Source organism: Pelobates fuscus, chromosome 3 (assembly GCF_036172605.1).
Source record: "Pelobates fuscus isolate aPelFus1 chromosome 3, aPelFus1.pri, whole genome shotgun sequence".
NCBI lineage: Eukaryota > Metazoa > Chordata > Amphibia > Anura > Pelobatidae > Pelobates > Pelobates fuscus.
This window is the reverse complement of record NC_086319.1, coordinates 27094674-27108450: the sequence shown is the minus strand read 5'-3', so window position 1 is coordinate 27108450 and position 13777 is coordinate 27094674. Positions and strand designations below refer to the sequence as shown.

The following is a 13777-nucleotide window of genomic DNA, read 5'->3' as shown; positions in this document are numbered from 1 at the left end:
AGATGTTTAGAGTAACCACAGTAGTAATCCCATTTAGCTAGTCCCTGCTCAGGTCTCAAAAAACATTGCAAAAAAAAAAAAAAACCTTGTCAGCATTTCAGATCTGGACTGCCCTTATGGGTGAGATAAGTCTGAAAATACTATACAAACATGTTATGCAATGGGTTGATATCCATGAGAGCAAACACAACACAGGTTCATCCAAAATAATAGTTTGGCACCCCTTTTAGTCATTACTTTGTGCTACCTCCCTTTGCCTCTAAGTCTTTTCCTCTAATTCCAGATGAGGTTGGACAACACATGGAAGGGACATACAAAATCTCTCAAGATCTTTCAAATTATAAGGTCGACGCTAGTGGTCTCTCCTCTTCAGTTCACCCCACAGGTTTTATATGGGGTTTCAAGTCAGGGGACTGGGATGGCCATGGCAGGAGCTTGATTTTGTGGTCAGTAAACCATTTTTGTGTTGATGTTGATGTAATTTTTGGATCATTGCACTGCTGGAAGATACAATCATGACCCATTTTAAGCTTTCTGGCAGAGGCAGTCAGGTGTTAATTTAATATCTGTTATCTGATATGATGCCAGGTATCCTAACAAAATGTCCGGGTTCTCTGGCAAAAAAAAAAAAACAACAGCCTCAAAACATCACCATATTTAACCGTGGCCAAGAGGTACTTTTTGCATGTTACCACACAAACCCACCTCAAGTGTTTGAGAGACTATCGCTATCAGACGATTAGGTCTACCATGCTTATTATCCTTATGCATCATATAGCCTATAAGATCATCAAGGTCTTCTGGGAGCTTCCTGGCAGCAACCTTAACGACACATGACATGTGTGACATGTCATGATTCCCTTTTATTCCAGAAGTTTGGTCCTTAAGGGGTTAATAAAGCACTGTTGGTAAAATCTACCTCATAATTTAATTTAATGTGAGGAATAAAAATTATAGCTACACTTCTAGATCCCTATCTGAGAAGGCACTTGACTCTCAGGAGCCAATGATGGCATGTTCCTCCTGGAACCCAAAATGATGCTGGGCATAACATTAGTATAAGTAGAGGGGTGCTCCAATCACACAGTGTCCCTCTCCCTGTCAGAAAACCCAAGAGCATTTGTTTTACCGATTGATAAAGAAAAACAGAGCTGGAAGGTGCGGTTTCTAGATCGATGCTTGTGAGGCATGAATGCCGGAGCAGTACATCAACTGAGTAGGTACTGTGACACAGTGAAATAATGAAACCAACAGGGTCACACAGGACAATACGTACACTGGATATAACTCAATATATTACTCAGTGATACACTCTGTTAATCATGATTGATACAATTTAGAAACCTTTCATTAAGACTAGAAAATAATTAAGCCCTTGTCGAAGACACGCAAATTCTTCCATCACTCATTTTTCTCCTAATTGCAGAATATAATAGATAGGAGCTTTTCTGTTATACAGTATCATTTTAGAAGAACCTTCTACTGTATTTTCTTGTTTTGAGCATGTATGTAGGCAATGACAGAGAAGTTGTAGCAAGTTTGCTTGTTACAAAATCCATCAATAAACATTATCTGGTCACATATACATGTTGCACTTTCTAATTTCTTTACGGGTTCCCCAAATTACCTCTCCATCCTTCAGGTATGTTGCAGGTTGAATGGTATTTAACAAAACACCCAATGGGCTCCAGCTGAACTTATACCTTAAAGGATTGTCTGAATATTCAGGCGCAGGTAGACCTCCACAAAACGATCTATAGTATTCCACCTACGGCAAAGTAACAACAACTTTATTGAAATGTAAAATACATTTTGTAGTAGATACAATAGCAAAGTGAGAACAGGTCACAACAAAATTTCATAGATAGAACACAAATGATATATTTACCTTTGCCCCAACATCCTTAGCCTTGTCAAAGCATTCCATGGCCAACATGTGATCAAGACCTGGATCCAAGCCCACTTCAACAACTATAGTAATTCCAGCATCTTCTGCACTGTAATACATAACAAAATATTTTTTTTTTAAATAAATAAACAAACAAACATTCACAATCAATCCAATAATCTGGAAATTTACACTTGCATGTTATTTAGCCAACACCTAATGTTTTAGAGAAAGGTTTGGTAACGGACACGCTGTTGATCAAGGAGATATTCTTTGCAAGAGATATGATTTTGAAAAAGACATAAGACTGAAGAAGACTCCTGATTGGTTGGAACAACCCTTACAATGTAAAGTCCAATATGGGAGCGGTACATGACAGTTTTCACGAAGTGTAGGCATGGGCCAGCAATAAGAGTCATATCCTGGCCCAAAACCTCAGAAAGTAATAAAGAAGGCACAACAAACTAGTATATATAGACATTAAATTTATTTCACCATCCACACTGGACATGACTACATTTTGACCAGTTATGGTCTTTGTCAAACCTTGAATAGACAAAGAACTTAATTCAGAAAAATGTTGCAAGGTCCACTGTGACACAAATATAATTTCTATATAGACTCATATAATGTGTTAGGTTGTTATCATTTAACGCTGGCAATGTGACATACCACCTGCCGGCTATCCAGCACTTTTCACTTGCTAGAAAACATGCACGGTGTATGCACAGTTGTGAAAAATTAAAGGTCATCAAGGAAAAAGCCATATCTGCAGGACATGTCCATGTAATGTGAGCAAAGCTGTGACAGGATGGACAGGTACACTCCCACGTTTGACAAATGTCCCTACAAAAGGTGGCTAAAAAGCTGGAAATTGTGCAACAGGTAGACAACACAATGAAAAGCAAGCTCACTAGCCTAGATTTAAAAATAATAATAATGAAATTAGCAAGTTTGGGCACTTTTACAGCAGAGCTTCTTTACTACTTACCTACTGAGATTGAGTGCAACAGGAAAATAAAATATAGGAAACCTTTAGGTGACAATTAGCCCTGAGAAGTTTAGAAATAATCTAGATTATTACTTAAGGAAACAAAGGATTACAAAACAGGCAATCTTGTTTTTTGTTTTACCTTTGCTGGAGTTCTTTCATTGAAGGTGTTAGATAACTTGCCGTCACTAGATTAACTTTGTTCTTTATACATTCCTTTGCCACAAGGGGATGAGCTAAGTACGGTAGAAGGCTGAAAAGGAATAATTAATAGAACGGATGGTTAGCAAATCACCCCACAAAAAAAACAAAAAAAAAAAAAAAAAAGAATATAAGGACATAAGTAGAAATTGTGTGTAAGTGAAAACGCTGTGCATGACTTATGTGAAATGTTTAGCTCAACAGGTTTGGACCATGGATGTAGAGTTATATGACCTGCAACATAAATGCAGAGGTCGCACTTCATTTAAAGCGTCAATGGGAAAATGTTGGTGCACATGAAAGCATTATGACAACCACATGTCACTTTTGTATATACATCTGAAAATTATGGTTTTATACCAAGACTCTCTTAGACAGACTCCTACAATACTACCTAGTCCGTTCACCAGAAATTCTCCTTCCAAGCATAGCTAGAAATTCACCCTCACCACCCACAAGAACATCTTCTGCTCCACATAAATACAAAGTTCCCACCTAAAGTCTACATCTCAAGAAGCTCTCCCTCACCACACTGCCACTCTGTATCTTGAAATGATGTTAATATATATACCTTATCATGCTTGTTTTAATAAAATTCTTCCTAAAATGTTCTTGCTGGAAAAAATTAGTACAAACCTGATCACAAGGTCATGTTTCTTCACTAGAGCTGACAGTTTCTCTTCATTCTTGGACACATCTAGGACCACTGGAGTAGTGTTATTGTATTTCTTAGACAGGTGATCCACCTGATCCTTGACCATTGAAGCTGAACGGGAAAATTGTTTTGTTTTCAAGTAATCAATGAAACAGCAAAAGTAGACACATTTTGCCTCAAAAGACATATTTATGTTACATGCTCACAATTCTTTTACAAGAAAAAATGAAATGTCCCACTCATTATACTTTATAATATACACACGGTTATAATGTTCAAGAGAAGAAGCCCTAGAACATAAGAAAACAATTAAAAAGAACAGATGTAGTAGCAATGGGTATGATGTATAAAAAGATTTTGGGGCAAACTGAAGCAATTCCAATGAAAATCAATGTGAGGGGAGCTTGCTACATGCTGGTTGCATTCCACCTACAAAGGATGTGTGTGCAGTGTTCAAGCAGAGTACTCATGCAGAGTTGTCCCAATAAGGTTGTAACGGATCACCTGTACTCCGACCGAGTACCTTCCATTGACGGACGCTTCCTAGCTTGCGCTGAGGACCACAAGCACCGCACCAGACACCAGACACCACAACCACCACAGACTCCACAACCACCGAGCTTAACTGGAGTCTTCCTTCCACCCTAGATCAACCTCTGTCCTCCAGGACCGTGTGGGAAAGACCTCTCTTCCAGGAGAGCGTATTAGGAACAGCTCTTACAAGAGCTAAGTGATTAGAGCTCAGGGGAATATACAAAGTATAGCAATCTCCAGTGTGAATATAGCAGTTCCCTACAATAACGAGACGAGGCTACGTATTGAGGGTTAAGCAGGAACAGAATGCACTGAGGCTTTATTGCTTCTTTTATACACATTTTCCAACAAGGTTACCAACCACATGGACCTTGTTGGGCAATGAAAGCACAAACGTAACAACCAATCATATACAGACACACAGTTAAACACTCCCATTCATTACAGTGAAATCCCCCCCTCTGCTTGGGAGATAATTGGGCTAATTACTGTATCACCTCAATTATCTCCAAGCGAAAAATACACTTTTTACACATTTTCTATAACTTTAAAATTACACATCACATCACATGCTTACATTTTTAGAAACAGCATTATTAGGGAGCAAACATATCCAAAAATCATGCAATTCCGTTCAGCCTTTCGGGAGATATCTGAAAGTCCCATTTTGACCGACATTTTCATGCCCAAAACAGTTCCAGAGATTTGAGCTGTGCGGCCGGTCTATTCATCACAGTTCAAATGCATGAACGGGTGCCGTTTGTGCAAATAGCAATATTACTGTGGTGTTTGAATTGTCGAACGCCGTTGGACTCCATTCGAAATGTACAATAAACAAGTAAATAGTATTTGGGGAACAAAGTATAATTTGGTGCTACTATCACCAAGTGTGAATCACTCCGACACACAAAAAAACAATACAGTGAAAGATAAAATTGTGGTGAGAGCACTCAGAACATGCAGAAATAAAAAATATATTACCAAACTTGGTTAAAATGGGAATATCTAGAACAATAAAGCACAAACACATAGAGTAATATTGTCATAAAAGAGATAAAATAATAATATGAGACTGGTTACACTCACATATTGCTGAGTCACTTTAAAAGCTGACTCAGACTTAGGGCTTTTGTGGAGATGAGAATTCTTCAGCTTTAGACGTCCTGTACCGGTTATACTTGGTCTGCACTGGGAAGTGTTTCTTCAAATTACTCCAGGAAGCAAGATCCAATATAAAATTTCTTTATTGTAAAATAACTTGATTATATAAAAAATAGTATCATATATCTTTATCCAATACAGGTAAAAACGTCCTTAAAAGCGCAATACCACGACGCGTTTCGGCACTCTCAGCCTTTCTCAAGTGGTCTGGTCTTCTCATCTCCTAGATCTTCTTTAAATGCTCTGAAATTTGGCGCCCTTTCGTCGGCGTCTTCTGTCTCTTCCGCTTTCGTCATTTCCAAGCGTCCATCAATTACGTTGCGTCATGACGTCTGGCGCCTACGTCATTGGTCCTCGTCCAGGCGTCAGCTTACGTCATGACGTCTTGTGGGCGCCGGACCCGGAAGTAGTACCGGCGCCATTTTTCAAAGTCCACTAGCATGCAAATTTGCCAGTCCGTTAAACTCCACATTACAAGACAATAGTATATGATATTTAGGGGGAAAAAGGGAAAAGAATACATACTTATTTTCCACATGTAGCAATAGATTAATATAGGGATATTTAATACCTATTAAGAAAGGAAGGAAATCAGGGTTTTTAATGTTTTTAAACATTTAAAATCATATATACTAAAAAAACATATATACTAAAAAAGCACATCTAAAAAATTTTTTAAAATTTTTTTAAATTTATATACATGAATTAATCTCGAAGTCGATATTGAGGCCATGGGGGGATAATGATTCCAAATTAAAAATCCATTTCATCTCATTTCTGCTGAGGAGACTATCTATATCTCCCCCTCTCCAATGGATTTTTACGGCCTCTATTCCTATAAATTCAAAACCATTTATATTCCCTCCATGTACCTCTAGAAAATGTTTAGAGACATTGTGCAAAGTGAATTTCCTATTTATATTATACACATGCTCCCTCATTCTTATCTTCAGTAATCTCGACGTCTTCCCAATATATTGTATGCCACAAGGACATATTATCATATATATCACATTTTTTGAGTTACATGTAATAAATGATTTAATCTCGTGTGTTTTTTTGTTCTGAAACGAGGTAAAATGGGTGACTTTTTTATTCTTATTTTTTCTTAGGGCACACCCTCTACATCTTCCACAATAGTAGAAACCTTTTTCCCTTTTAAACATGGATACACCTTGAGAAATTTTTTCTTTATCCAGAAAACTTGAGGTCAAAGTTTGTTTAATATTCTTCGCTCCTCTAAATATCAATTTTGGTTGTGTCCCTAAATATTGTTGTAGGCTCTCATCTTGTTCAAGAATATGCCAGTTTATCTTCATAATTTTTTGTAACTTTTTACTATGGGAACTAAAATTAAAAATCGCCGGTACAATCTTATTATTCTCCTTTTGTTCTTTTTTCTTATATATTAGAATATTTTCTCTTTTTTCTTGTCCTACTTTATTTATTTTATCTCTTTTATGACAATATTACTCTATGTGTTTGTGCTTTATTGTTCTAGATATTCCCATTTTAACCAAGTTTGGTAATATATTTTTTATTTCTGCATGTTCTGAGTGCTCTCACCACAATTTTATCTTTCACTGTATTGTTTTTTTGTGTGTTGGAGTGATTCACACTTGGTGATAGTAGCACCAAATTATACTTTGTTCCCCAAATACTATTTACTTGTTTATTGTACCTTACCAAACACTCCAATTTGGGGATCAAGCGTGTATTAATAAAATGTCCATATTTAATCTGCGTAAAAGTTGGCAGAAAGACATGAATCAAAAGTTTGGCTCATTAGATAACGAAAAATGGGAAAAAATTCCAGAAAAAAGGAATGATGAGCTAATAGAAATATGCATAAGTTTAGAACGATTACTTATAAAAGAAATGAAATATAGATGGGAAGTCTTTACATTAGAAAGATATGTCGACTTGAAAATAGCACCAAGAGGTCTAAGATTCCATAAATCCCCTACGTCAGAAAATGAGAGTGAAAGGTTTAAGGAAGCCTGGGATGGAGCATTAGAATACTTTGCTAAACATATGATTATTGTCATTATCGAGCAACGCACTTTAAATCTACATCAAATCAACGAGGAAATTAATGATATTCAGAGAAAACTTGAACCATTTTTAGAAATGGAGGAATTCAAGCTTTTAATGGAAAAAACGATAGAAAAAATTAAAAGTATAGAAAATAAAGTGATTGAAACTAAAAAAAGAAAACTCAAAAGAGATCGAGACGACTACATAAAAGGACAAATTAAACCGCAAAAAAAGAAATATGTTAACAACAGCAAACAAGACAATTACAAAAGAAACTTTACAAAACAAGACGATAGATTACCACAGCAATCTTATAGAAAACCCTATAGAGAAAGGCCCTCTCAAAATTTAATTCAACAAAGAGAGGAACAAAACCAAGGGTGGATTCGAGTTAAATCTAGAACAAGAGACAGAAATAACTCATTTCAAAAGAATAATTATGAAAGAGCCCCCCAAAAATATTCGCCAGATAGGAACTATAGAAAAGAGATACAAGTTTCAAACAGATATAGTCACCTACAACAAATAAATGATGATGACCTTTTTTTAGGCCAAACTATGGCCAGAACAAAGGGGGGAACAGTAGCACAGACTCCAACAAAAAGGAGACGACAAGAAGAGGGAATAGAAATAAGAAAGGAAGAAAAAAGGAGGAGGGAGGAGACACTCCCAAAAAAACAACGGACATAAGAATTTTTAATTTATCAGATGTAGTTTTAGAGGAATCACACAAAAAGGTTTTAAATTATGGTTTTAAATTTGCACCAAGCTGTGACATAGATAAATTTGAAGCATTTTTAGATATTAATAGATTTATACGAAAATTATGTTTGAAAAAAATTCTTTGATCAGAAACCAATGTACAATGGGGAAACAAAAGAAGAAGATAATAAATTTAAACATACTACCCTTAAAAATAAATCAAAATTCTTCCCAAGCCACTTAAAATCAGATGCCATGAGAGTCTTTGAAAAGGCATGTACTAGTGAGTTAAGAAAAATTGAATCTAATAAAGGACAACAGAATAATTTAACTAAAAGTGAAAGAAAGGCCCTACAGGACTTGAAGAAAAATTCCTCTATTGTGATCAAACCCGCAGATAAGGGCGGGGGGGTTGTAATATGGAAAAAAGAACAATACTTAAAAGTGATTTTTGAACAACTACAAGATAAAGAGACATATCTATTATTACCAAATAACCCGTTAGAGGACATAAAAGAAAAATTGAGTATTTTCATAAGTCAAGGACTAGAGTCAGGACTTTTAAATCAAAAGGAATACGACTTTTTAGATGTTAAATTTCCCAGGATCCCGGTTTTATATGTTTTACCAAAAATTCATAAAAACACAGAAAATCCCCCGGGAAGACCCATTGTTTCGGGAATCGGTTCTTTGTTATCACCTCTGTCACAGTTTTTAGACCAATTTTTACAAGATCCAGTTAAGAGATGCCCCTCATACCTCAAGGATACCATGTCCCTTTTACAGATTTTAAATAGTTTCAATTGGGAAAAGGATTTTTTTATGGTGACTTGTGATGTCAGCAGCCTCTACACTATTATTGAGCATGATAGGGGGTGTGAGGCTGCTAGACATTTTTTAAGAAAGGACACAGATATAAACCTTGAACAGATCGATTTTATTATAGAGGGCATAAAACTGATCCTTTTAAATAATTTTTTCTGGTTCGAGGGCAATTTTTATCTGCAGACTAAGGGTACGGCCATGGGGACCAGATTTGCCCCGAGCTATGCTAATTTATTTATGGCTTTTTGGGAGGAATTGGAAATTTTCTCAAGGCCAGAGCTCGGGACAAATCTGGTCCTCTACAAGAGGTACATTGATGACATTTTTTTAATATGGAGAGGCACACAGGAATCTTTGAATAATTTTTTAAATAACTTGAATGCTAATAATTGGAATATTAACTTAACATGGGAAATTAGCTCCGTAAATGTCAATTTTTTAGATTTAAGTATTTATATTGAAGATAAGAAAATAAAAAGTAAAACTTATTTTAAGACTGTAGACGTGAACAGTTTTATTAACCTTAAAAGTTGCCATTTTAAACCTTGGTTAACAAATATACCAAAGGGCCAATTTTTAAGACTGAGACGCAACTGTACAGAAGATGAACAATATGAAGAGCAAACAAAGATACTTATTAATCAACTAATTGAGAAAGGATACAACCAAGATTCCCTGAATAATATTAAAAATCAAGTAGGACAAGAAAAAAGAGAAAATATTCTAATATATAAGAAAAAAGAACAAAAGGAGAATAATAAGATTGTACCGGCGATTTTTAATTTTAGTTCCCATAGTAAAAAGTTACAAAAAATTATGAAGATAAACTGGCATATTCTTGAACAAGATGAGAGCCTACAACAATATTTAGGGACACAACCAAAATTGATATTTAGAGGAGCGAAGAATATTAAACAAACTTTGACCTCAAGTTTTCTGGATAAAGAAAAAATTTCTCAAGGTGTATCCATGTTTAAAAGGGAAAAAGGTTTCTACTATTGTGGAAGATGTAGAGGGTGTGCCCTAAGAAAAAATAAGAATAAAAAAGTCACCCATTTTACCTCGTTTCAGAACAAAAAAACACACGAGATTAAATCATTTATTACATGTAACTCAAAAAATGTGATATATATGATAATATGTCCTTGTGGCATACAATATATTGGGAAGACGTCGAGATTACTGAAGATAAGAATGAGGGAGCATGTGTATAATATAAATAGGAAATTCACTTTGCACAATGTCTCTAAACATTTTCTAGAGGTACATGGAGGGAATATAAATGGTTTTGAATTTATAGGAATAGAGGCCGTAAAAATCCATTGGAGAGGGGGAGATATAGATAGTCTCCTCAGCAGAAATGAGATGAAATGGATTTTTAATTTGGAATCATTATCCCCCCATGGCCTCAATATCGACTTCGAGATTAATTCATGTATATAAATTTAAAAAAATTTTAAAAAAATTTTTAGATGTGCTTTTTTAGTATATATGTTTTTTTAGTATATATGATTTTAAATGTTTAAAAACATTAAAAACCCTGATTTCCTTCCTTTCTTAATAGGTATTAAATATCCCTATATTAATCTATTGCTACATGTGGAAAATAAGTATGTATTCTTTTCCCTTTTTCCCCCTAAATATCATATACTATTGTCTTGTAATGTGGAGTTTAACGGACTGGCAAATTTGCATGCTAGTGGACTTTGAAAAATGGCGCCGGTACTACTTCCGGGTCCGGCGCCCACAAGACGTCATGACGTAAGCTGACGCCTGGACGAGGACCAATGACGTAGGCGCCAGACGTCATGACGCAACGTAATTGATGGACGCTTGGAAATGACGAAAGCGGAAGAGACAGAAGACGCCGACGAAAGGGCGCCAAATTTCAGAGCATTTAAAGAAGATCTAGGAGATGAGAAGACCAGACCACTTGAGAAAGGCTGAGAGTGCCGAAACGCGTCGTGGTATTGCGCTTTTAAGGACGTTTTTACCTGTATTGGATAAAGATATATGATACTATTTTTTATATAATCAAGTTATTTTACAATAAAGAAATTTTATATTGGATCTTGCTTCCTGGAGTAATTTGAAGAAACACTTCCCAGTGCAGACCAAGTATAACCGGTACAGGACGTCTAAAGCTGAAGAATTCTCATCTCCACAAAAGCCCTAAGTCTGAGTCAGCTTTTAAAGTGACTCAGCAATATGTGAGTGTAACCAGTCTCATATTATTATTTTATCTCTTTTATGACAATATTACTCTATGTGTTTGTGCTTTATTGTTCTAGATATTCCCATTTTAACCAAGTTTGGTAATATATTTTTTATTTCTGCATGTTCTGAGTGCTCTCACCACAATTTTATCTTTCACTCCATTCGAAATGTGAAAGTTCCAAAAGAAGGTAAAACTTCAGCGGTGTTCGTGCCGTCGAGTATCCGATTTTAGTTCCATGAGCTCGACGACCAAACACCGCTGAACGCGTTCGAATGAATTAAAATGGCCGCTGCATGTTAGTTTGTCGAATGTCGGCCACTTCGACTACTTCGGCTGCATCCGAAGTGCCACAGCAAAAGTGTAGATCCCTTCCCAGAGTATTTAAAGGGGCAGAAACAGTGCAATAAAATCTAATATGCCCAAATAACGTTTTTAAAAGAGGCTGGCAATTAGTCCTCTCCAGGCACAAGTGGCGAAGGGCACTTCGTCACAAAGGTTAATTCTTCGTACAAGTGGCACAGCATAACTTAAGCATGGGTACAAAGAAGCATATAATCTTCCATTAGGCAGAGAAGGAAACTGCCTATGGGTGCAATCCTGATGGACACCTTCTCTGCCTGTTAAAGTTCCCACTCTGGCTCCTGCCCAGTGGCTGCTGCATGCTAACCAGAACAAAGGCTCCTGGACTCTGGGATCGCTAGATTCAGACTGAGGGAGCCTGATCTGTGCATGGCCCCACCCACACAGATATATGTGCATGGTCACGTCGCCCCCCCAAAAGACTGAACATAGGGATCTGTGCATGGCCACGTCCCCTCAGACTGGACATAGCGATCTGTGCATGGCCACATCCCCTCAGACTGAACATAGTGATCTGTGCATGGCACCCCCTCTCAGACTGGAGAGAGATGGGAGAGGATTTACTGAGATAATGTACATGGCTGGGGCCAGAATGACACACACACAGCTACACATACTGCTGCCCACACTACACACACACTCCTGTACATACTGCTAATATCCCACCTCACAAACACATTGCTATACATGTTGTTACCCATACATTAAAGACACACACACACACACACACAAACATACATACACATGCATTGCATTAAGAGATTAAAAACACTGCACAAATATACCAAACGCTCACTCTACACATATAGTTATTATTATTATTAATAATAATAATATTTATAAAGCACAAAAAAGATTTTGCAGCGCTGTACAATGGGTGGACTAACAGACACGTATTTGTAACCAGACGAGTTGGATACAGAGGAACAGAGGGATTGAAGGGCCTGCTCAATGAGTTTACATTCTAGAGAGAGTGGGGTAAAGTGACACAAAAGGTAAGGGTAGGGTAGCAAAGTAGGTTGCTAGGATAGTATTCACTGAGGGTGAACAACATTTTAGGTGAACAATAAGTATTACAAAAATCTTTACTGAATTTGTAAATAAGTTGTAAAAAATGCAATTTTAAACAAGTTGGAATACCTGCCGTAATCTCAACGTTGGGATCTCTTGTGAGGTAATTTATGACAGGCTCGGAAACATAACCAGATCCAAGAACTAATATCTTCTTCTTTGAACCAAGTGTCATCAGCTGGGCATGTTCTCTGCATATAATAAAATATTCCAATTACATAACGAAGCACTGCAAGGCAGTGTACTAAAAAGAGTGTACTAAAAAAAGTGTACTAAAAAGATAAAACACAAAGAATGCTTTTAGAACGCTGATCAGCACAAAAATATTTGGTGATCCGAATTTTGCCTGGGAAGCCCTTCAATGAAGCAAAAAAAAAAAAAAAAAAGTGCCTACAGTGTCCCTTTAACCAAAAAAAAAAACACACTATCCTGACCTCTAGCCACTGGCGGAACTACTGCAGTCACAGGGGTCACAGCTGTGAGTGGGCCCATCATTCCAGGGGGCTCGGCCGCCCTGTCGATCCCTGGGACCTGGGTGCCCACCAGCATTTTGGTGCCGCCCCAACCGTGTGGAAAAACTGCCAGGGCCACATTGAAGGAGCCCATCAGGTGGCCCATGCTCTTGGGGCCACCCGATGGCAATAGATTTCCTGGGGCCTGGTCAGCGCTGCGGCGCTTTAAGAGCCCAGTGATGATGTTAGAGCTGGGAGAAAGTTGTAATTTCCTTCCAGCCAACAGAGCGGTCTGTCTGTTTGTGTGTCTGTATGTATGTATGTATGTATGGGTCTCTGTGTGTCTGTGTCTACAAGTGTGTGTGTCTGCATGTGTGGGGGTAGATGTATGGGGGGCCCAGGGCAATTTTTGCACCGGGGCCCCGTGGTTTCTAGTTACGCCTCTGCCTCTACCTCTACCACTTCAGCTGGAATACAATTCCATGCATCGACTGCCCTCTCAGTAAAGTAATACATCCTGATATTATTTTTAAACCTTTGCACCTCTAATTCAAGACTGTCTTTTTGTTGTGGTAGTTTCTTCTTTTAAATATAGTCTCCTCCTTTGCTGTGTTTATTCCCTTTATGCATTTAAATGTTTCTATTATATCCCCCCTGTCTTGTCTTTCCTCCAAGCTATACA

The 13777-nt window shown here is 37.2% G+C and overlaps 1 protein-coding gene across 1 annotated transcript in view; it reads right to left on the bottom strand.

The window, feature by feature from the left end:
* AASS (aminoadipate-semialdehyde synthase) overlaps positions 1-13777 on the bottom strand; it is a 95897-nt gene that overhangs the window by 16760 nt on the left and 65360 nt on the right. Inside the window, exons 14-18 of the mRNA XM_063446832.1 lie at positions 12713-12834; positions 3717-3846; positions 3022-3132; positions 1889-1997; positions 1628-1768 (exon numbers count right to left, since the gene is read on the bottom strand). Of these exons, the coding sequence (XP_063302902.1) occupies positions 1628-1768; positions 1889-1997; positions 3022-3132; positions 3717-3846; positions 12713-12834 (613 nt within the window). The remainder of the gene's footprint in view (positions 1-1627; positions 1769-1888; positions 1998-3021; positions 3133-3716; positions 3847-12712; positions 12835-13777) is intronic.